Raw genomic sequence first — 25,561 nt, 5'->3', positions numbered from 1 at the left:
TATTGCTATTGAGTCTTTTAGACTGGAAACTTTGGTCATTGAAGCGTAATAATAAAGAATGATGCCACTAATAAATATTTTTATCGCTAATTGCTGAAAAACAGTCGCCTGTCATCTGTCAGTCTTCTCATGGACACTCGAAACAAAACTTCAGTCATTTCAATGGGTGCGCCTGACTCCTCAAGAAAGGATTGTCTTGTGTATTGTTAGAACGTAGGTTTCCACGGCGATAGTTTGATCTCTGCATTTCTTCAGGGTTTTCTTCCGCATCAGCTTGTTTATAGACAACAGTTTCACTGCCAGCGTCTTCAGGTCGAAGGGGTCGGCTGTTGGTTTCGGCCTCACTTATATACTGTAGGCTGAATGGGAGCTGCACTGTGATTAGCTGTTTGACTGGGCGCTTCTCTTTGATAACTGTGTGACCAAGATAAGAGACTCTTCCATCTTCTCTATTGAAATTCATTGGTGTTTTTTAAATTTCTATTGCTTCCCTGATTTGCCTGGGAAGTATCGGCACTCCTTAACTAAAAGTTTCTTTTTTTTATTTTGTCTCGTGTATGCGTGCTTCTTATAATTGGAAGAGACTATCTGTAGACTATCAAAAAAAGTCTGGCCAGAAATGGTAGAGGTAAGCACTTAAAAAAAAATTGCACACATAGTGATAAAGAAGTGCCTATGAAAGGCAACTGGTAGGCCTTTGTCAGTAAGAAAAGATAACTGGCATAAAGACGCAGCGATAAAAAATGGCAGATATATATATATGTACATATTTCGAGATAAAGAGAAAAAATACTGCGATATGCTGATGATAGAATACTGCAGAATACTGATGATAGCTGCAAAAGCAGTTTACCTTAAGAATATATACGTGAGGTGACTGTAAGGATTTCATCTGAGAATCTCATTTCATTAATTAATTAGGCGAGTGAAAAGACATTGATGTATTCAACCGGCAAATCGCTGGCTCGTCACTTAATGACCAAGTCCCGCTGGCCGGCGAATCGCCGTCTCTTTAAGCCAATGGGTTAATATCAATCGAATGCTTTTCCTGTGAATCCTTTTTCTTTTGTCCTGTTTTTTTCGTCTTTAATTGCTTACAATAAAAGAATCCCAAGAGAAGGTATCTGAGTAATTACTGTCGAGTTCAGTTGTCTATCACTCAAGTTTTGTTGTGCATTTGTGACTGATGATGTTATGATTGATTTATTGTATTACATAAGGTTTATAGTTTTAATTTCTTCATTTGCTTTTTCTAAATCATTTAAAGACATTAGGGAATGTTAGATTATGTCTTGAAATTCATAATTATTGCAATAAAATTGCATGCGTTAAAATACATAATGTGTATCAATCCATATGGCTTAAGTTGAAGCCTATGGCTCAATCGCTCTCAAAATCATATTTATTGGCAAAATGTCTGACAAACTGAGTAAAAACAATGTAGCTTTTCATGAAACGAAATGGGAGCATCTTTTTTATAATTTAAATAAATTATGAAGAAATGTGGAAAATGACGTCTTACACAAGGAAGAATTTCTTGTAAAAAGGCAAATTCTACTACAAAAAGCAATAATGTATATATTTTGCAAGAATAGCTGCAATTCTCATTTCCCCTTTGTTTTCATTTTTACTTTCTTTTCAGATTCAAGTTGCCATAAAGTGCCTGAGTCGAGAGCGTATGCAGAGCAACCCAATAGAGTTCCTCAAAGAAGCAGCTATCATGCATGCCAATGATCATGAGCACATTGTTCGTTTATATGGAGTTGTGCTTGACACAAATGCACTCATGCTGGTAGGTGTAATTTTCATAACATTGAGAGTAAATGAATTGTAGAATTAATTTGAAAGTATTTTCACTGGAATTAAATGTATAAAATTGTAATATTATTCTAAAGGAAATTTTCTTTTCTATCTCATTAGTATCAAATCTGTTCCTCTTGTTCTATTCTTAACTTATTGCTGCCGTGGAAATAGTTGGTTATGTATTTCTCATGGAGCATGGAGAATTCAAAAGTGCTTATCATATTGTGAAACAGTTCTTGTCTGGAAGCAAGCAATCAACATCAGATATGAGTGTTCATTTTAGTTGTTGGTGGTTCTCGGGTATTGCTGTGTGGAAAACATTTTCACTCAACGTTTCACTCCTCCTCCTGGGAGCGTTATCAAGAGAATGGTACCATTGAGAATGGTAATGGTTACCATTCTCTTGATAATGCTCCCAGGAGGAGGAGTGAAACGTTGAGTGAAAATGTTTTCTACACAGTAATACCCGAGAACCACCAACAACATAGATAAAAGAAGCTGTGAAAATCTTCAGACGAAAATGTTCATTTTAGTATTTACTGGAATTGAGAAAAATGCTTTTAATTCAAATGGAATTATAATTCATAGCCTCCCATCTGGTTTGAGTAATGGATTAACATACAATGGAAGCCCCTTATAACGAGTACCGGATATAGCGACAAGCTCGAATTAGCGACAGCTACCCAAGGAACCATTTTAAACCCTATGATTTAAATGTAAAATAAATTCGTATTAGCGATAATGGCTAGATTCCTCTCTTGCGCCATTCGCAATTACGACAGGTTGACTTTTTGACCACGTGCCACATCTCTGGAATTCAATGCTTTTAAAACGGCATTTTTTCCGCCAACGTCGACGTCTACATGTTCCGTATTCTCCTATTCTTCTTTCCTTAATAAATTTCTCAAGTACACATTTCATTGCTCTTTTGTCATCTCCCTCCCGTGCCTCTGCAGTGAGGTTAAAAATTATTCCGCCCGTCTGCTAGCACCATGGCTGGTAAAAGCAAGTCCTTGGATTTAAAAACCAAAATGAGAATTATTGCAGATTGTGAAAGTGGAGAGTGTTCAAAGAGTGAAATAGCGAGGCGATTTGGAATTAATACATCGACATTGTTCACTATTTTAAAGAAAAAAGAACAAATTCGTGCGGCAGTGCTTAAAGAAGGGCGTCCAAGCACCCAAAAACACCTGCGGCCCGGAGAGCATCCGCAGCTAGAAACTGCTCTTTTCTCGTGGTTTTGCCAGCAAAGAGCTTCAGGGATTCCTATCACCGGCCCAATGATGAAGGCTAAAGCTGAGTATTTGTGTGAGAGGCTTGGTGAAGACAATTTTAAGTGCTCGGATGGATGGTTTGCACGATTTAAAAATAGGAAGGGGATATCCCTTCACAAACTATCCGGTGAATCATCAAGTGTTGACGTTAATGCTGTGGAAGGCTGGGCTCCGGTCCTTAAAGACTATTTGGATAATTACAGCCCCTGCGATATTTACAACGCGGATGAGACGGGCATATATTTTAACCTTCTCCCGGACAAAACTCTCGCCACTCGAGCGGACCCCTGCAAAGGAGGGAAGAAAAGTAAAGACCGCGAAACTGTTCTTTTATGCGCCAATATGGATGGTTCAGATAAGTTAAAACCGTTCGTGGTGGGGAAATCCGCCCATCCCCGATGTTTTAAGGGAGTTAAAACTCTCCCTTGCACTTACGAAGCAAATAAAAATGCTTGGATGACGGCTGCTATCTTCACGCTTTGGTTACGAGCATTTGATGCCAGGATTGGTGGAAGGAATAAAAAAGTACTATTATTCATTGACCATTGCCCAGCCCATCCACCAATAGAACTAAGAAACGTTAAAATTGTGTTATTGCCGCCTAACACTACGAGCGTTCTTCAACCACTAGACCAGGGAGTAATTAAGCTTTTCAAACACAATTTCCAAAGTTTACTGGTGAATTACTTCGCTCGAGTACCTGGACGAAATTTAAAAGAATTGAAGTGGAATGTTTTGGATGCCATGCAGGCAATATCAATAAGCTGGGAAAAAATACCTCCAGCGCACATATCAGCATGTTTCCGGCATGCTGGATTTATTCGAGAGCAGAACCAGCAGAACGACGAGGCCATAGAGATTATGGAGGAAGCGCAAAAGGAAAATGATGAACCTGATGGATGGGTAGAAATTAAGGAACATTTTGGCTCTTGTGACTTTGATGAGTACGTAGCCGTTGATGAATGTGCGCCTGTTCGTCAAATGTTAACGGAGGATTTGATTGCGGCTGCGGAAGACGGTGTAATTGCTGAAAGTAGCTCCGAATCTGAGGATGAAATGGTGTCCATGCCTTCAGTGGATGAGGTGCGACATGCCATTAAAATAATAACTGACGTTTACCAGGCTAGTGATGCTTCACCGGACGATTTTAATAAACTAAATGAAGTAGAAAGATTTCTGCTCAAAGCAAGTGCGACCAGGAGTCTGAAGCAGACAAAACTTGATTCATTTTTTGTCAGCAAATGAATCTGCGATTGAAAATATTTCTGTGTTAGATTTTTAAAAGGCAATGATGTTCTAGAATATTTTTATGTTTATAAAGGCAGTTGTTTTTAGAGTCATTAGAGGAACCTTATTGACCATTTATCTACGGAAGTAACCTAGTCATTTTTCAAAGCTGCCACGGTTTATTTATTTTTTGTTTTTTATTTTATTTTCATGTTTTATTTAAGTCTTCCAACAAGCAGTTGGAGAAGAATATTTATTTTATTATCGCTTTTATACGTTGTACTGTGTACTTATAAGTACATGAAGTTTTGTGGATGCAAATGACAAATGTTTTTATTGTCCTATCAGATGCTATTTTTATTGTTTCTGAAATTAAAATATAATGAAAAAATCTGAGATGATTGATTCAGAGGACCAATAAATTGTATAAACGTGTTATTTTGCATGAATGCCAGTGACTAAAATCGTGTTCATTCTGCCGCAGGTCAGTTCCAGTCAGCATTCCTATCAAAAAGTGTGCGCTACTTCCGCTACAGGTCTCTACGTCCACTGATATTGCGTCTGATTGCGTGAATCTCTACGAAGCATAAATATTGCTAACAGAGAGACAAAGAGTGGACTTCATTTATCATTTGTCCTATTTATTTGAAACAGTTTTTCACCCTTTCCACCGAAGATAATTGATATGACTAATATGCTTTTAAATGCCGTAATGCTGGTGTTATTCGGTTTCATGATTCCGATAGCATTTGAGTCGGCTGTTTTGAAACACGATAGTAAACCATTCATACAGGCAGACTTGAAGCATAAGAAGATTACTTCCACCTTTATTCTGCCGTTAACCTGAAAAAGGTAGAATTTCAATGCTCATGTGGAACCCTAAAATTTTATCACGCTCCTTTCGTCACCCAATTGCAGCAGCCACCCATCATTTTCATTACTACTCGGAAAGATAGAAGGTATGAATTTTTGAACAGATTCCGAAGTTTTAGCATTTAATAGTCTGATGCATAGCCATAACTGGTAGTTTTGACATTATTAATTGGAGCATCCAAGAAATAAGGATAATAACAGCTCATAATGCACAGTTCAGTACGAGTGAGACTGATGCTGGGACTTTTAACCTCTTCCCTACGCAGGGCGTGATTTCACGGCCTGAATTTTCTGATGCTAAAGAAGGAAGGCCGGCTTTTCACGGCTGGAATTTTTCGAAGCAAAAGGCCAAAGGACGTTTTTTCACGGTTTCGCGGTCAAGCATGCCAAGTGGGTCCCAACCGCCATTAGGGTCCCTCAGCGTGAGAGGTTCGACCCTTTCCTATTGTCCGCATGGGGATTATCTCTGCCCATTCCGGCTCTCAGTGTCCCACTCAAGGAAGGTGCTCATGGTCACTTATTTGTTTACAAGGTGGAATAACTAAAAACGTAAATGTTGCATTTTTTTGAAAATCAATGCGAGTAATTTACATTCTGTATGTTCTGCTGATTGGTTCCAAATTTTAAACGGAATTCTAGCGTTCATATTAACGTAGTTGATCATCACCTAGAACAATTTTTGGAGTCGCTAAGGTTAGATGTTTAATTGTTATTTTTATAACTAACTAGCAAGTTTATAGGAGCCAGATGGTAATGATTTACATCTAAAAGTATACGTTACTCTGTTAGCTACATTCTAAGTGTACATATGTGGTGAAATTCGATAGAATATCCGATTTAACTTCTATGAAAAAAAGCCCTCGTAATGTAATAAAATTTGATTCCCTCAGTTCTTTGTTGTGAGCCAAAATTACAGCGGCTATTTTTAATAACCTCTTACCAACCTTTGAATGCAAAGGTATTATAAACGAATTTCGCTATAAATAATGATTAATGCATATCCTAAAAATTCGTGAATTTAATGTACCAATAGGGAATGTTTTACATAGACACATGTTGTGAGAAGCATTCCATACCATTGCAGGAATAAGAACTGCTCTACCCAGGTAATTACTCTCTTATTGTAAGTACTCTCATTGGTGTAAGTATTCTCATACTGATATATGTACGTGGAAGATGATAACCTCACTCTTCTCGGAAAAGCTCATTTGGCTATGATATAGCGCCGTTTTGCTGAAAACCCTAAAAATAACCGTAGAACTTCGTTTAAAAGTTCTACAGGCATTGCAAAATAAAAGGAATACATTGATGAACTGACATTTAATGCAACAGTAACAATTAAAAAAATTAAAATTGCACTGGCAACAATAAACTGACCGCAAAAGTACGCCGGGATGGGCTGCCTTCCGGGAAAAGGGTCGAGGATTATATTTGCCCAGTTGCCAAGGGACCCCGCTAGGAAAGGTCATTAAGGGGAGGAAGCGACTACCTGGTCAGTCCCAAGCCGAAAAAAAACTCCGTACGGGGCGAAAAAGAAAATCTCAAACCCTTCGTAGAGCCAAAAGCAACTTCCCGCGAAGGAGCTCGGTGCGAAAAGGTTAAAAATCGACTTCTTAATGCCTCGGCATATAGCATCCTGCATAATTACATATGATTTGATCATAGAATGCAAGTGAATATGATCATTAGTGAATTAAATGTTCAAAAGAATGATTTAAAACGGCTATCATGCTGCAATTTTCGCCTCTTTGCAGAAACAGCCGTGGTGACGCCTGATGAGTGATTTTTTTGTGACGATGTAATTGCATTCGGTAACAACGACAACTCACTATAGCGACAGATTTCTCTGTTCCCAACAGCTGTCGTTATAAGGGGCTTCCACTGTATTTACTTTACTTCTGTGCACTGTAGAGCTTTTATAATCTCTGTCAATGCAAGGTGAAGGTAAAATGGACAAGATATATGTATGAAAATGAAAGGCAGATAGTTCATTGAGCAGTTAAGCAAATGATGGGGTTTTAATTCTCTACTGCATTTGTTCAATGTATTTCCAAATATTGACTTTTGTCTCTGAAGCATTTATTTTATGCACATTTCAGAATTTATCCTATTAATTCACTTACAAAATTGTATATACACTGAAACCTCTATTTTACTCTTTTGAATGGACCACTTACAAAAAGTGCAAAATTGAGGATATTGTAAAGTAGAGTATTGTTTTCTAAAGGCGGTATTGTTTGGGACCTGATAAAAACGGTGCAAAATCAGGGAAAGTGTAAATGGGTGAATGTAAAATCGAGGTTTCACTGTAATTAGTGAACTAATTTATTTATGAAATCAAATGTGTCTTAGCCATGCTGGAAACAGTGACTTGTATTACTTGAATAACTTTAGTCATGTGTAGTGCTAGAAGAATAATGGTGGTCTTATTGGAAGTGAGGTTTTATCAAATTGATGCTGTGTTGTTTTGTCAATTCCTCTTTGTGCATTGTAGGTGACAGAGTTGGCTCCTCTGCGCTCCCTCCTCGAGTGTTTGAAGGAGCCGTCCCTCCGTCCCAGTTTCCCTGTCCTCTCGCTCTGTGACTTTGCTATCCAAATATGCGATGGAATGCAGTATTTGGAGCAGAAGCGCCTCATTCACAGGTTGAGTCTCCTTTTCTCCTCATTTTCGTTAGTCTTGAAGTACAATTATAGCTAATCCATTGGCTGAAAGATATCACAATTTTTCTGATGGTCAGACGTAAATCCTTTTAACCAGACTGTAATTGATTTTCTTACAGCACTCTTATGTAAATCATGTTTCAAGACAGTCCCCATTTCTTTAGAATGTGTTTGGCTTCCCAGGTTCAGACAGCAACACACAAGTTCAAAAATCATTTGCCTCAATGATGAATCATAGTCTTCCGAACTTTTCTTTTCTGCTATTTCATTAAGATTATCGATTGCATTTATACTGGATAAATTAAAGAGGTGCATTAAATTTAACTGATTTTGTTCAAATCTGTAAGCTATTGAAATAGGTAATTCTTCTCTAATCTTGACTTTAAGTCTTTTGTTCTTAATGTGGACAACTTTTTCTGCAATAATTAACCATTTTGATCTCATATATTCCCCATTATGTCATTTCTGGACCATGTTTTGTGATGCATTCCATAGTCCAAGTCCATATATGTGTGGAATTTGGATTTTCTAAATGTTTGAGTTTATGTATACTCAATTTAGAAGAGGAATTTTGCACGTGGAAAAAGGTGCAAGTACTGGTCTTAGGTGAATTGTACTTTATTGGTGCTACATTAATTCTTTTATTTTCATTGCAGGGACTTGGCAGCTAGGAATATTTTGGTATTTTCTAAAAACAAGGTGAAAATATCAGACTTTGGCCTCTCCAGAGCTCTGGGTGTTGGAAAGGATTATTACCAAACCAACTTTAACGTTAATCTTAAACTTCCTATTGCCTGGTAAGTTCTTGAGTGCATTTTGACTCTGTGAATTCCATGCGTGGTGTTTGCACTGCACCAGTTATTCATAAATTAGAGGAGTCCCTTGCTTACCATTGTGTTTTGCTATTACATGATGGGATATAAAATACTGCTCCCTTACTTACAAGTAGACATCGCCAAAGTGATGTTTGGAATCTGGATGCGGATGTTATTTTCTGAAACTATATGGGTAAGGTAGAAAAAGTGTCACGGCTTTCCTCCACATAGGTCTGGCTTCCATAGATGTTCCCATGATTTCACGCAGCATGACTTCCGTTGAGTGATTGCCTCCTCTCTACTAGAGCGGTGGCGATGTGGTCTAGGGTCAGTGACTTCTAACGTATGCGCCCTGAGTTCGATTCCCAGCATTAGCAATTTTTTTTCTCTCTTTTCTAATTTTTGAAGTCACTGTTACAACTCATCCCCATTCGTTTTATTTAGTTACTTCACGATTTTTTTAAATTTCATATTAACTCATGGATTTTAAATGGAACTCCGAAATGTGCCTTACCACTCGAATTAGAGGACGTATACATATACCGATATAATTTCAGAAAATATCATCCGCATCCAGATCCCGAACATCAGTCTAGCGATGTCTCCTTATTAGGAAAAGTACAATAATAATAATAATAATAATAATAATTTATTAATTTGCCAGACGACAAGTATTGTACATACATTGTATATGGCACGTCATGTATACAAAATCAAGTTATTTACAAAATGGCAGTTTAAATACAAAGGCAGTTACAAAGATAAATATTCATCAACTGAGTAGAAACAATTGGATAATAAAAAGTTTTTACACTTAGTTTTGAATGTCGACAAACTCATAGGAGCTTTTAGGTTCTTCGGAAGCTTGTTATAAAGCCTTAGAGTCATTGTTTTAAAGCCACAGATAGCTTTCTTAGTGCGTACAAATGGGATATGCAAGTCACCCTGCTGCCTAGTACCCTGGTTATGAATATCCGAGTTTAGTGCAAAGTCCTTAAAGTTTGACTTGGCATATAATACAACAGAAAGTATGTAGACACAGGGAATGGGTAGCACGCGAAGACATTTAAACAAAGGGCGACATGGGGTTCTACATGGTTTGTTTGCAATCAAACGTATAGCTCTTTTTTGGATTTTAAAAATGGTCACTGCATGGGGTGAAGAGCCCCAGTGTAGAATGGTGTATAGTAAATGGGGGTAGAATTCCCCATAGTAAATAATTAGAAGAACATCAATGGATACAGTGGATCTAATTGATCTGATTAGGAAACACTTAGAGCTAAGATGACCAGCTAGATTAGAGACAAGTTTTTCCCAGGAAAGATGCGCATCGATATTCATTCCCAGAAACATGGTGTCGTCAACCTGAGGAATACATGTTCCATTTAGGTCAACATTAAGCAAACTAGGGGTTTTATTGAAATTAGAGAAGTAAATAAGTTGGGATTTTGTGACATTGAGATTAAGACAATTCAATTTACACCAAGTAAGAACCTGATCGGAGACAAAGTTGGCTGCTGTATGTAACCCTTTGACAGTTGAGGACGTTATAATAAAGTTGGCATCATCTGCATATAATACTGGGTGAATACCAGTTGCAGAGGATACAAAGTTGGTGAGGTCATTTATGTATAAAAAAAATAGAATTGGGCCAAGAATAGATAATAATAATAATAATAATAATAATTTTTATTGTTCTGTTGGTCCAAGGAATAGAACATAGAACATGGTCAAGAGAATATTACAGATAAAAGGAGATACCAAACACACAAAAAAACGACACAGATCAATTATACATTATCACACATATATTCGTCTAGATTGTAATAGGCTTTGGATAAAAGCAGCCTTCTCAATTCGCGCTTGAAGGTTGCAATGTTGGACTGAGTTTTTACATGCGGTGGTAATTTATTAAAAATAAGGGAAGCTGAGTGATGAGTTCCCTTTCTAGATAAGGCACAGGGTTGCCTTCTCAGGTGAACATCATTTCTGCGCCGAGTGAAATAATCATGAATGGTAGAGCTCGGACAGAACAAATCAGGATACATTTTGACAAATAGTGCACAATAAAAAATAAACAGACATGGTAGTGTCATTATCTTGAATTTAAGAAACAGTGGCTTTCCTGGAGATCTGATGGAAACAGCAGCAATTGCCTTCAAAGATCTCTTTTGCATGGAGAAGGCCCTTGTGGCAGCACTGGTGTTGCCCCAAAATATCACACCATAAGACAGGTAGGAGTGGATTTTAGCAAAGTAAACTAGCTTTAAGATCTCCACAGAGGTGGTGGGGGCAAGTTTACGAATCATGAAGATACCAGATGAAATTTTTTTGTTGAGATTATCAACGTGGATCCTTGAGGAACACCTTGGGTCAGAAATTTCGGAAGAGAATTGAACTTATGACCATTCGACACCACTGAGACAATTTGAGATCTATTGGAGAGATATGATTCTACCCAGTGATAGGGAATACCTCTTATGCCAAAAGAGGGTAACTTATTCAGCAAGATACGGTGGTTGACACTGTCAAAAGCCTTGGAGAAGTCATAAAATATACCAAGTACTTCCGTTTTGCGGTCTAGTGCTGTTAAAATTTTGTCGACTACCTGGGCAATAGCAAGACTGGTAGATCTGTACTTACGGAAGCCATATTGAAAAGGTGATAGGAAGTTGTTTGACTCTAAATAAGAGGTCAGTCTTCTATAAAAAGTTAATTCAAAAACCTTGCCAAACTGATTTATAAGTGAAATGGGTCGATAGGAGCTGAAATCGTGGATAGAGCCCTTCTTCTTATAGAGTGGTATTACTTTAGACTCCTTTAGAGAATCAGGAAAGGCTCCTTGTTGTAATGAGGCATTAACAAGGAAAAGAAGAGGTGATTTAATATAATCATAAGACAGGCGTATTAAGTGATATGGTATTTCGTCAGTACCTGCACAAAATTTAGAGCAAGACTTTCGGATAATAGAGGTTAACTCAGTTTCAGAGCAGGGGTAAAGGAATAATGAAGCTGTTGAACAGTTGGGTTGGTGAGATGGACGTCCAGGGGTGGGAGTTGAACCATTGGGTTGCGAGAAATGATCGTTAAATGCTGCAGCTAATTTCGTTGGATCATTAATTAAATTACCAGATTCATCTTTTAACTGGAGGTGGGTGGGTTTCTGCTTCATTTTAGAACTATTTATAATTTTCCAGATGACTTTGGACTTATTATCAGCAGAAGAAATTCGTTGGTCATTAAAGTTATGTTTAGCCTCTGAGATCATTTTTCTGTATTGTTTTTTTAGCTCAATGTACTGAGATTTGAGTTCAGGGTTGTTGGAGTTTTTGCAGGTGTATGCAGTGTCTCTAAGGAGGCGAGAGAAATAATGAATTTCATTGGTGATCCAAGGATTACAAGGAGTGGGTTTAATTTTCCTTCTAGTTACAGGGAAGGAGAAATCAAAGAAAGCTAAGAATTTTTTGTAGAAGCAATCAAAGCTGGAGTTGAGATCATTAAAAGAGTATACATCAGTCCACGTCTCAGTTTGAAGTAATCTAATGAAATTAGCCGTATTTGAGGCGGACCAAGAGCGACCTATGCGATATTCAACCTGCGGAGTAGATGGCACTGAAAAATTAGCAACAAGAGGGTAGTGGTCTGAAAGGTCAGACCTGAGAATCTTGGACACAACTAAAGTGGAGTCCAAATTAGTAACTATATTATCTAATAAAGAAGAGGTATGGTCTGTTATACGGGTGGGTTGATCAATGAGAGGGAAAAGATTATAAGACTTAAGAAGGCAGAGCAAGTCTGTCCGATCCTTAGAGACAGTAGAAAGATCCACATTGAAATCACCAGTGATGATTATTAATTGATCGGGCCTGGAACAAAGTATTTGCTCCAGTAAGGAGTAAAAATTTTCCAAAAAAAGTCGAAAACATCCTATAGGAGACCTATACACAGATAAAATACAAATGGACTGATAACCCAAGACGACATTAACCAAGGAGAATTCAAACACACGTTCCATCAACAGGTGACTAACAGAGAGATTAGAAGAGGATGTTTCAAGTCCCTCTTTTAGCATTATCATGACACCACCATTCTTGAGAACTTTCCTACAATATGCGTCAGCAAGCACATAACCTGGGATTCTGAGGTAGGGTAGTTCACCATCCTTAAGCCAGTGTTCACAAATGCACACAACGTTCGGGGCCACTTCATCTAAAAGAGTTTCTAGCTCACCCAGTTTATTCCGAATGCATTGAACATTGGCGTGAAAAACAGAAAATTCACTTGGCTTACGCAGTTTTGAGCATGTAGCTACCATATGAGGATCACCATTGTTGAGGGAAGCACGCACGGGCGGGTCTATTAACCCAGTGTTGATATTGTCTCTTAGTCAGAGCGAGGGAGTAGTCTCAGTTTCAGGTGCATGAGCAGTGACCAATACATCTGCTTTCACATTACTGTCCTGACCTGTTTTCAGTCCCATACAGTCAACTATTAGAGCACTTAATTGGTTTTTACCCTTACCATTGAGATGTAGGCCATGATTCGTATAAAGACCACGGTCAAAACCATTGACATCTACTACGGTAACATTTTCAAGGCTTTCGCACAATTTTTTGAGTTCCAAATTTACTCTCTTAGTCTCAATGTTGACACACGAGTCACTGGGAATGTCGTGACGGTGGGGAATGTTTACAATTACGACATTTGTATCAATGGAAACTCGTTAAAGCAAGTAAGGCTATTGCGAGACCCCCACCATTACAAGAGATAGCCAAGGCACCGTCAATTGACCATATAATTAGCATGTAAAAAAATTCGTTTTTACAAGGCCCTTTTGATGTTGGCATTCACCATAGCGAGAATTTCCATCGCTGGAAAACCTTCACCAAGAGTCCCTAATCTCTGTAATTTCTGGCAATCTGTTAGAAATGATGTTAACATGGAGTGCTCAGTCTCAAATCCATGTAGTAAACTGTCGTTTGATAAATAAGTAGTTCCATTTTGGTGAAAATATTGTGGCATTAAAATTTGCGAACGCTTGATCTTCTTTTGTTCCTCATGCAGCTTTATATTTTTCGTGATATAATGTCATGTTAATATCTTTTCCTATGTTACCAATTTGAATTCAAATCGTTATTATTGCAATGCTGCAGTACAATCTGTGTATTATTTCAATGGCGTCACGAGCATAACACTTAAAAACCAACTTTTTTTAAACATTGGCAATTTTAATAACATCATTTTGCATGCTTAGCAAACTTTTTACCATAGGTAATAAAGATATTACATTAGATGATAGAAAAAGTCTTCCGAGGTTAGATCGTTCTACAACCTTCCACCTTTTTTGTCTACAGAAACAAATGCCATAAGTTATTTCTCTTAACTGCCGCTTAACGTACAGGAACAATAAACATTCACCAATGGAAGCATTTGAGGCATTAAATGACAATGATACAGTTTTATAAGCTATTGTTTGAATTTTCAGTGGAAAATACCAAAATAATAGAATGATCACGTAAATGCACAAATTAAGTGCATAGAAAAATGGCTTCGTCAGTAGTGCATTGGCATAATGAATGACAAAGCAATGCTTTACATGATTTTTATTCAGTTCGGCCCTTATAAATTGGTTGAATAGTTGTTATTAAAGTAAGGAAATTTATTGATGCAATAAAATATCACCTTTCATCTGGATTTATGCTTACGTTTATCGGATAGGAATTTCTCTGTCACCGCACCACTCCTATTCCTGTATAAGTGTTCACAATAGGTACGAGGCGTGTTTTTATAGTAAATACCGTTTTCACATAAAAAAACAACAAGTAAATTTTTTCAAAAATAATTTATTCACTTGAAAGGCAATACTTTACTTTTCTACATAATTCCCATTACTATTGAGGGATTTATCGTATCTTGGGACCAGCTTTTGTATGCCATCATCAAAGAAGCTTGCCGCCTGATTAGACGACCACTGCTTCACGGTCGTTTTCACTTCGTCATCATCGGAATGGCGCTGACCCGCCAGATGCTTCTTCAAGTGCATAAACAAATGGTAGTCGCTCGGCGCTAGATCGGGACTGTATGGAGGGTGGTTTAATTGTTCCCAGCCAAAAGAAGTGATAAGGTCTTGTGTTCGATTTGCTGTGTGCGGACGGGCATTATCGTGGAGCAAAACGACACCTGCACTCAGCATGCCACACACCTTTTGTTTTGAATAGCACGGCGCAGTTTTTGTAAAGTCGCACAGTACGCTGTTGCATTGATTGTGTCGCTGCAAGTCAAGAAATCGACCAGCAACACACCCTTAATGGCGGGTCAGCGCCATTCCGATGATGACGAAGTGAAAACGACTGTGAAGCAGTGGTTTTCTAATCAGGCGGCAAGCTTCTTTGACGATGGCATATAAAAGCTGGTCCCAGGATACGATAAATGCCTCAATAGTAATGGAAATTATATAATAATAATAATAATAATATTTATTTGCCCAAAGGATACTATATGTCATGATACAATCATAAAACAAGTATATAGGGCACGTCAAAATTAACAAATTCACATAAGAAAATGTTACATTTCAGATTGAAGATATTCTTTTATACTATAAAAACACTTCTCTATTAAGTAAGCTAAGACACTCTTTTTAAAAACATCAATATTTTCTATACTTTTAATATATACAGGTAGGTTATTATACAATTTTGTACACATGAGCTCAGGCCCTCTAGATACCAGAGCTAGGTTCGATTGTTTGACATGAACGTCATTGCATCTCCTGGTTTCATAGGAATGTATCCTATTATTCATAGTAAAACAACCTTTATACCTTTTTACATATATGACACTCTGATATATATATACGCAAGGTACAGTGAGTAATTTAAGGCTTTTAAAAAAAGGGCGACAATGAGCTCGACACTTTAGTTTGCACATACTTCTCACAAATTTCTTTTGTATAACAAACACATCATGAAGTTGGGGCGAAGATCCCCATATTATAATTCCATATGAAATTCTTGAGTAGAATAATCCATAGTAAAGGGTTTTCAGAACATACTGGCTTACACTATGCTTTAATACAGATATAAGATAAAACACTGTATTCAGTTTTTTACATAGGTGCTCTATATGTGCATCCCACTTCATATTTCTATCCACATAAATTCCTAGAAACTTTACACATTCCATATCATTAAGATAATTATTTTTACATTGCAGTAGATCATTGTCCTTTGGGCTGTGCCCAGCAGAAAACAATATCACTTGGGTTTTATCATCATTTAGCCTTAGTTCATTGACATCACACCAGGTTTGCATGCATTTTATTATATATTGACTGGAATCAATTAACGCGGTCAGATTTTTTCTTTTTGATAAGATGGTTACATCATCTGCATATAATACACACTTATTATCTTGGGTTACAATTTTATTAGGTAGGTCATTGATGAATATTAGAAAGAGAAGAGGACCCAATACTGACCCCTGTGGTACACCCTTTTTGACTTCTAACGTGGAGGAGAAATAGACTGTCCCATCTTTCCTGTATGCTACTTTCTGTTTTCTTCCATGAAGATATGTCTTAAGCCAATTTAGAGGAATATCCCTAATACCTATTGATTCACATTTTTTTAGCAATTTGTCATGATCCACAGCATCAAAGGCTCGGCTCATGTTAAAAAATATCCCCATTACCTTATTTTTACTATTTATTTCCTGTGTAATATTATCAATTCCATTAAATAGAGCCAATTCTGTCGATTTTCCCTGCTGAAAGCCATATTGATGGAGTGATATTATGTTTTGCTTATCAAGATAGTCAATGAGCCTTTTACAGAATACATACTCAAATAATTTACCAAATTGTGGCACTATAGATACTGGCCTGTAGTTTTGCAGATTATTTCTATTGTCTTTGTTCTTATACACTGGGACCACCTTGGATACCTTCAAGGAATCAGGATATACACCTTCTGACAAGGACTGGTTGACTAACGAGAGTAAGGGTCTTCGTATGAGGGACTCACAGTCTTTAATTACTTTTCCCGTTATTCCCTCAATGTCAGCAGACTTTTTCTTTCCTATCTTGGCTATATAGAGAGACAACTCTCTTTCTGAGCAAGGCTTAAGATACAACGAGCTACTTATTTTATGGTTTTCGAGAGTAGCTCCACTTTGGGTGGTAATCACCCTCTTAGGAAGATGCAAGAATGAGTGGTTTAGGGCATTGGAGATTTCAATGGGGTTTGTAGTAATTTCCCCTTGTTCATTTGTAACTTGATCTGGCAGAACTGTTGGGTTGGCATTGACATTACTTTTTATGATGTCCCAGGCTACTTTAGAATAATTAGAGGCATTCCTAAACCTTTGGTCATTATACTCCCTTTTTGCTTTTCTTATAAATATCTTATATTCTTTCCTAAGTTGAGAGTACTTCTGTCGCAACCCATCATCATTTGAGTACCGTATTTGCAAAAATGTTTGTTTTAGAACTCTGGATAAGTTTTGAACTTCTTTTGTAACCCATTTTTTTGTGCTGACACTCCTGTGTTCCACGGACTGCAGCGGAAAAGCTAAGTTGAAGTAATACTTAAATCTACAAAGATATTCATCAAAGTTAACATTCAGAGGTCTTCCACCATATATGTCTTTCCAATCTTCTTGATTCAACAATACACAAAAATAATTCATATTATGCTCATTAAAGAACCTACATTGATTTAGGGTTTTTGATTGAGGATGCTCCTCATGTATATGAAAGATGGATACAATAGCTGAATGATCAGATATTGCTGGGTCAAATACTGAAGTATTAACATTAGATTCATTGTAATCAGTGAAAACGTTATCCAGTAGTGTCCCTGTGCCATTAGTAATCCTTGTTGGAGTATTTACCAGTGGTTTCATTTGATAGGACTGTAAAATTTGCAAAAATCTTCTTTTATCTTGTCCGTCCTTAAAAAGGTTACAGTTGAAGTCTCCTGCCAATATAACATTTGGTCTTGACAATTGACTTGTCAAGGTGTACAACAGATTATCTAAAATTTCTAGGAAACTATTAAAGCTACTCACAGGGGATCTATATACAGATAATACAATAAAATCATTACTTGCTACAGTGTACCTCACTGCTGCACATTCAAATATAAGTTCAGCATTTAGATTATGCACCAAATGCGACATATTAGAAAAAACTAATGTACTTTTTACAAAAATAACCACACCTCCATTACGATGATCTTTCCGACAATAAAAGTCACCAATCACATAGCCTGGTATTGATATAATTATATCTCTCATCCAATGTTCACTTAAACATATAAATTCTGGTTTCTCTGCCTCTGCTAGTGCTTCAAGCTCTGCTATTTTGTTACTCAGGCACTGAATGTTTAAAACCAGTAATTTAAACCCTGAGTGCGTCTTTTGCTGATTTGAGTCACAGAAAGCTAGTCAGGAAGACTTACCCTTAGGTTCGACTCTCATGTCAGTCAACTGTTGTCTTGGTCTTGTAAATTTGTTGATAATCACGCCAGAAGGCCAGTGAAGCGGATTAATCACCTGTTTAAAATCACTGTATTCAACGCCGAGTTTGAATGCACCATGTACACTTTTACCTTCTATTTTTTCACAAGAATCACACGTGACGTCAAACTTATTTTTTACATATTTTACCACTTCATCTTCAGTGGAATCGCTGGCCAAGCGGCCCACATATACGTACGTTATCATTTTCGCAGCTCGGAGACCTGCACCGTTGTTTTCAGTCGCACCTTTTCCAATACCAAAGAAGTTTCGTTTCTTTCTTCTGTGTTGCACTCGGGTATAGCCGTCGTCGTCTGATTCTCTTCGTGATTGTTCATGGTTTAGGCGCACTATTCCGCAGCTGGTTTGATCAACATGGGTCGTTTTTTCCTTTTTTGCCGAAGGTTTTGAGTCAGAAACAGTGTTTGCTCCAAACTCAGCCTCTTTTCCATCTCTTTGACGATGTTTTGCCGGCTTAGCTACGTCATGTGAGGCCTCTGTTACGTGATTTGCCACTTTAGCAAAACTTAACTTTTTCACACGATTTTCATTCCCCGCGTGAAACTTAGGGTTATCCTTTAGATTGTTAATCTCTTCTTTTAATAATTCGATGTCGCACGCCATCTTGCTAAGTCGGTTTCCTTCTATAACGCGACATGAAAGACATTTCCAGAATAATCCGGAAATTTCCTCCAGAGCTCTCAAAGCAATTTCTTTCAGGCCCGTACACTTATAATGATAAAATTGCTTGCAATTTTCACAAGGAAGGGCTTTTTCACAATCCTTTAAATGGTTTTTACAAGCGTGACATTCAATGTTTACTTGACCGGCCGCCATGTTGAAACTAGAGAAAAGTAGAGTAAGGTGTGGCCTTTCAAGTGAATAAACTATTTTTGAAAAAAATTTACTTGTTGTTTTTTTATGTCAAAACGGTACTTACTTTAAAAACATGCCTCGTATATTAGCTATTATTTGCTCCACATCCGGTAAAGCGACAATTTGTTATAGCGACTGTTTATTTGAGCACCGTGGGGTGTCATTTTATTGAGGTTGCATTGTATATATTTCTGTTTATTTGGTCTTCATTTCATAAGTTTGTTGATGAGTTTGTTAAATAGGAGTAATACTGGTGTATTTTCTCATATATCATTCACAAATAAGATTTTTCATTAGTCTCTGAACATCATAATGCAATTATACGGAATCTCTTTTCATCAATGTGGTGAAAAAAGAGGTTGCACAATTTTAGTGTAAGATTATGCTATTTTGGTCCCTCTAATATTAAAACAAAAATGTGACTATGCTTCCAGGTGTGCTCCTGAGTGCATAACATTCCTAAGGTTCACTTCTGCCTCGGACGTGTGGGCTTTTGGTGTCACATTATGGGAGATGTTTAGCTATGGATTTCAGCCGTGGGCTGCGTTAACTGGCCATCAAATCCTTGAAGCAATTGATGAGCCAAACTGTCAGGTGAGAAAAGAGAGGCCTCCTTCGTATGATCGATGCTTCTAATAAATGTTCCACCTAAATCACAAGTGTAACGAAATGGAAATTTTCATTCAGCTTGGCTTTCAGATGGCCGTATAAATGACTTGATTTCTTCATCTTGACCTCAATTATTTAATGATGAATAATGTCTTGGAGTGTAGGCCTGAAAACTATAATGCGAGACGTTATACATCATCATGTAATTAACTGCAGTGTTATAGTACAACCTGCTCACTGAACTTTCGTTTGTTACTTCTTGTGCATGTTTTAGCAATGGTACCCATCTGTCTAAGAATTCGGTAGACAAAAGGGAAAGGTAAGTTATGGCAATCTAAGTTAAACGTAATATGATGCAAAAGCTTCTTATTTCCGTGAGTTGCTGATGTTATTTAGAGTTCTGGCTCATTTACTTGTTCAGGAAGGACCTTTTGTTGAGGAAGTGAATTGCTCACGTGAGTCTACGACCAACAACATAACGTGTGACACATGGTATGTTGTTGGTCGTAGGTTGTTGGCAAAAGGCTTTGGAGGAACTGAAATGAGAAGCAGTGAACTGAACTGAGAAGCAGTCTAAGCTTCAAATTTCATCATCAAGTCACCTTCAAAAGAGCTAATTACATCATCGATTTGTTTCTGTCTCAAATAGGTCGAGGCATAGGCGAAGCATCGAAAAGCACAAAATATGGATCTATTTATTTTTCAAGCTCGTATCATAATAATAGCAACAATAAAAAACACTGATCTGAAAACAATGGATTGCTGGTTACTATGGGAGCAATTTAAGCCAGGCTGGAGCCCATCTCGACCCTATTCACATGTTTAAGTGTACTGGGACTAGTGTTTGACACACATGTTTAAGTATACCGGGGTGATAACTTTACGGAGTTAGTCGCAATACACAAATTGTGCAACAAATCCACGGAGAAAAAATCTTTCGCATTGACCAGGATTCGAATGCGGATCCTTCGATTTCCAGTCGAGTGCTTTAGCCAGTTAAGCTACTCCTCTGTGGAAATTTGAGGACTATACCGGACAAGGTGGTGTGGATTGTTGAGCATGATATGCCACGATTGGTGCAAATCGTGTGCATGGCTCCACAGCCAGAGAGCAAAGCCCGAACTTTGAACACAAAGTGGTGCCACGATATGAAGCCACGTTGATAACTTGTCTAACTAGTCCCGATATACATACTTAAATTTGTCTAGAGCGAACACCTCTTTGTGTTCAAAGTTCTGGCTTTGCTCTCCGGCTGTGGCGCCGTGCGCCCGATTTGCACTGCTCAGGACATAACATGCTCAGCAGTCCATATGTACCACCTTGTCCGGTATAGTCCTCAAATTTCCACTGGGGAGTAGCTTAACTGGCTAAACCACTCAACCGGAAATCGAGGTATCTGCATTTGAATCCTGGTCAATGCAAAAGATTTTTTTCTCTGTGGATTTTTTGCACAACCTACACACATGGCCTACTCCATGTATTGTATTTTAAATGGGTTAATGCACAAAATTTCATCGAAATTGTAGTGTATTTTGTGGTGAGAAAACTCGCCTGCGATCCAAGTAATTAATCCTGCTATCCACAACCTCATCCGAAATGTGCGAGGTGAGATGAAAAATTCAAAGTTGTAAGATTTCCCAAGAGCTTGTTGTAATTGAGCCCCGCTCACAAGATCCTTCTCCAGATGGGCAAATGCACAATTATGTACTCGGCCAATTTCTTTGGGAGTGAAGGGGTCACTCATCAGCATTCCGTTGTTTCCAGTTGAGTGCTGAACCAGCCCTGTGTTTTTTTTTGTGAGTACGAGTACAAGGTGTATCCTCTTCTATGCCACTGAATAATTTTCTGCGGTTAATTCTTGCATGAAGAATATACTCTAATTCACGATATTAATTGATTCTGTGAATTCGTTTCAGAGGTTGGAACAGCCAGAATGCTGCCCCAAGGATTATTTCAGCCTGATGCTTAGGTGTTGGGCCCACGACCCGAGTAAAAGGCCAAAATTTTCAGAATTAATGAATCTACTGCCTGAGGTAAATAAATCTGCCTTTAATGCCATGCATCAGATTGATAAGCAGGGATTAAATATTACTTGATTAGTTAGTTCACAGGATTTTTGTTTTAGATAGTGGTATACATTGAGCTGTAGATAGGCAAATTAAGAAGCACCCAAATGTAAGTGAACTTTCACTCAATCAGTGCTTCAGCCCGAAGATTGGTTAATATAAGTGAGGGTAGAGCTCACCCCAGGCCTAGTCACAGGTTTGTGAATGTCAGACATTCAGGGTATGGGGGCCAGTTTCTTTCCCTTGCTTTGGAGAGAGGCCTTGTGGCTGGAGCATTTGGCTGCTGAGGGGAAGGCTCTTGGATCCCACTTGAAGCCTTTGTAACGCATTCACCCCCAAACAATAATCCTAGATGTACCCTGGGAACCCTGACTTTTGAACTCCTCCCCCCTTCACCCCACCTACTGTGAATATAAAACACCTCTTGGTTAATTTGGGGTTAGCTCTACCTACATGTGTCTAAACCAGCCTTTAGGTTAAAATCAAGTAAGAGTGATCATTTGGCACATGTTATTTTGCTGACCAATTTGAATTGCTTCATCAGAAGAGTTTTATTTTTCAGTGCAAACCTGAGCAAGTTCAAGCCGTGCAAGAGTTCCATGAAGACCCAGTCAAAGTGAAGAGGGAACAGCTTCAGTATAAAGTTCAAGATGTCATTACAGTCCTAGACAAAGGGTATGTGCCACTAGAAATGAGACTGGTTAAACTACTAGCCTTCATTTGCGTCTACACTTTGCAATACAAGTTGCCTCACCAGGCGTGTGGGAGGGAGGTGTTGGGACTGAAGTTGTTAACATCAAAGAGAATTTTAAATAATTAAAGTATGTGTTGTGAGAAATTCAGCTGCCTTAGTTTGATAAAGGATTTATTAAGTCTTTCATTGTTTGGGGAAAAATACCTCTTACCTATTGCTATCCCCTCGGCAATACAGTAAACTGTCATTATTTCAAAGTTCATGGGACCGAAAAAGTGTAGGTTTGTAATAACAAACTTCGTAAGAGCATTTCTTATACGAGTCATCGCTAAAAACATACATTGCCAAAATTGGATTTTGTTGGAAGCAATCTGTAGTAGAGAGCGGTTTCATCGCATTTATACAATTGCTCTTCAGTGTACTCACGTTCATCAATCATCTTGCGTAAAGTCCCACAGAATTCTCTAGCTGCTTCACTGTCACTGGAACGAGATTCTCCTTGCATGTTAACTTGCGCTACCCCGTGGTGAATTTTCCACCTCGATAGCCAGCCAGCAGAAGCAACAAAATCATGAGCACCACCTATTTGTTTATTTAATTTAATTGCCTGTGCTTGTAAAAGTGGACCAGATAATGGAACACCTTCACTGCGCTTCTGAACAAACCACGTAAACAAACAATCATCCACATCACCAGCAGCACTCAATCTGGCCTTTTTTCTATCAAGTCCTATTTCGTCATCCACTTTATCAACAAATGATCGTAATTTCTCTTCTTCTTTCATCCAACCACGAATAGTTCCTTCAGGAACACCAAACTCCCTGAATAAACTTGATTTTGAATCACCGCGTTTCACTCTGTCGATTATGCCCAACTTTTCTTTAATTGTGTAAGTTTTCCTTTTGGCAGACATCGTTTATACCCAAAAATCAATGAAAATTTTCGTAAAAAAGTAATTTTCATATTAATATTAAGCCTAAGACAAAGGTAAAACAGCTCATTCATCATTAAATGCTCGAAGCCTGTGGGCATTGAGTACCTACCTTGGTTTGAGCGCCGCGGTGCGAAAGTACGAAAGAGAATTATCTCAATCTCCCTGAATCTCGAAAATTATTATAGCCGTGCAGCACACTTTTCAGCTCGAGTTCACAAGACACAATGACCGATCAGGAATTACCGAGTTTTTTTTATGGCTACGAAACAATGTATGGAATACGTCGCCAACCGCGTTAATACAGTCGCTTGAAGTAGCGCCGATGCGACGCGTCGGTAGACACAAAGTTACCTACCTCAAAAAAAAGGTCAATGTAATCATTTCGGGGGACATGGTGAGACCCGCTGTATATCCGAAACCGCGGTAAAGTGAGGCGCGTAATAACCGGAATTTACTTTATAATTTTCAGTTGCAAAAATCCTCATATTAGCATCTGAAGATAATTTTTGAAAAATCCGGTGCTCAGCGTAATGGAAATTGCTCGGCAAGACAGATGTTGACTATTAACCAGGTATGTCCTTCAAAATTACGCGTTTCTATATGTTTGATAAGCGATTACTATATGCAGTATATATGCCGCGGGATGCCCACTCATGGCAGTAAATTTAGCACGCGCTCCGGAGCGAATCACCCGGCGCGATCTTTTCAATGCTTACCTCTGAGGTATGTGTTGGCGCGATGCTTACAAGAAATTCAAACAGGAGCATTTTAAAAATACGTCACTAAGGGAGAAACTCCCCTACCTGCCGCTTGATTTTGACCCAGGGTTTCAGATGACTGACTCACGCTGAAAACCAAGGCCACTCAGTTCCCCTTGAACTTGCAACCGGTGAAGGGGAGAGGGGGAAGATAAGAAGTTTGTGTAAGAGGCGCACCCCCATTTTCGGCTGCAATGTCTGGGAAAAAAGGTGCGCCTCTTACACGCGCTTATTCAGTAATCAGGTAATTTTTAAGTACTTGAATTTTGTTAATGACCACAGCCTTTCATCAATAGCGTGTATATATTGTGAAACTATTTGCGAAATGAAATCGAAAATAATTTTAAAGATATCACTAAAGTATTGCTGTGGATATATTGAACTTCACTTTTCTACTTTAAACTTTTCTCTACTTCATACAATTAAGTAAATGCCTCACTATATATTTTTTATACTTCACTGTTGGCAATTCCCCAGATAGCACAAAGTAAGAGATTTATCTGTTTCTTACGGGAAAAATTGATAAGCAGGTTATCATAAGCTAAGGGGCTTATATAAGGCAAGGGTAAGATTCTAGGGGAGAATAGGTAAGAAATGTCGTTAAATATCCTCAGTCAACGTAAGTCGCTTCTGTTGGAGCTCCAAAGGCAGCTGAACAGCGTACTGCACATGCTACATGGCTCATCCCAACATGAATTTAAAAGTAACAGAAGCAGGCGATATATAGTGGAATGACATTCTAAGTTTTAAAGATAACACAAAGATGGCAATTATTGTACTTGATGAATTTAAGTATACCGGGACTAGCCACGGTGATAGCTTTACGGGAGCCCCCCGCAATGCACAAATTGTGCGAAAAATCCACAGAGAAAAAAATCATTCGCCTTGACCGGGATTCGAACCCAGATCCCTTGATTTCCGGCCGAGTGCTTTAGTCAGTTAAGCTACTGAGGCATCATTCTTCCCTGTGGAAATTTGTGGACTATACCGGACATGATGGTATGGACTGCCGAGCATATTATACGACGAGCAGTCCAAATCGTGCGCATGGCGCCACAGCCGGAGAGTAAAGCCCGAACTTTGAACACATAGCGGTGTTCTCTCTTGACGAAGTCTCTTTCTTTCATCAGAAAGTCTCTTTCTTTCGTCTTGCTTTCTCTTAGCTAGCATCAAGTAATGAAAAATTGTGGCACTTTGATAGTTTGCATTTTGTTCACCTTGAACTTAAAGCATTTTTGTGTGGGGAGCTTTACCTTGAATTTAACGACACCATGCAGTGGTTAAAAAAATATAGGTGTAGATGAATGCTCGTTGATTGGCTGAAGAAAATTCCTGGTTTTGGCACCAAAATTCCCAACATGTGAGAAGACCTTGAAATTCTTGCTATCCTTCACCTTAAGATGACGTAGAAGGATAGTTGACGAAACTGCTGTGGATTATACCAACAACAAC

The 25,561-nt window shown here is 38.2% G+C and overlaps 1 protein-coding gene across 6 annotated transcripts in view; it reads left to right on the top strand.

Annotated features, from left to right (window-relative positions):
* The window catches only part of LOC124164156 (activated Cdc42 kinase-like), a 225,296-nt gene that overhangs the window by 155,544 nt on the left and 44,191 nt on the right, over positions 1 to 25,561 (top strand). For all 6 annotated transcript variants that reach the window (XM_046541349.1, XM_046541353.1, XM_046541348.1 and 3 more), the window contains 6 exons: positions 1,643 to 1,792; positions 7,672 to 7,820; positions 8,495 to 8,635; positions 19,483 to 19,642; positions 21,574 to 21,690; positions 22,286 to 22,398. In XM_046541349.1, coding sequence (XP_046397305.1) covers positions 1,643 to 1,792; positions 7,672 to 7,820; positions 8,495 to 8,635; positions 19,483 to 19,642; positions 21,574 to 21,690; positions 22,286 to 22,398 — 830 coding nt within the window. The remainder of the gene's footprint in view (positions 1 to 1,642; positions 1,793 to 7,671; positions 7,821 to 8,494; positions 8,636 to 19,482; positions 19,643 to 21,573; positions 21,691 to 22,285; positions 22,399 to 25,561) is intronic.

Source organism: Ischnura elegans, chromosome 8 (genome assembly GCF_921293095.1).
Source record: "Ischnura elegans chromosome 8, ioIscEleg1.1, whole genome shotgun sequence".
NCBI lineage: Eukaryota > Metazoa > Arthropoda > Insecta > Odonata > Coenagrionidae > Ischnura > Ischnura elegans.
Note: the sequence above shows the minus strand (reverse complement) of the source record. Positions and strands in the feature narration are given on the sequence as shown.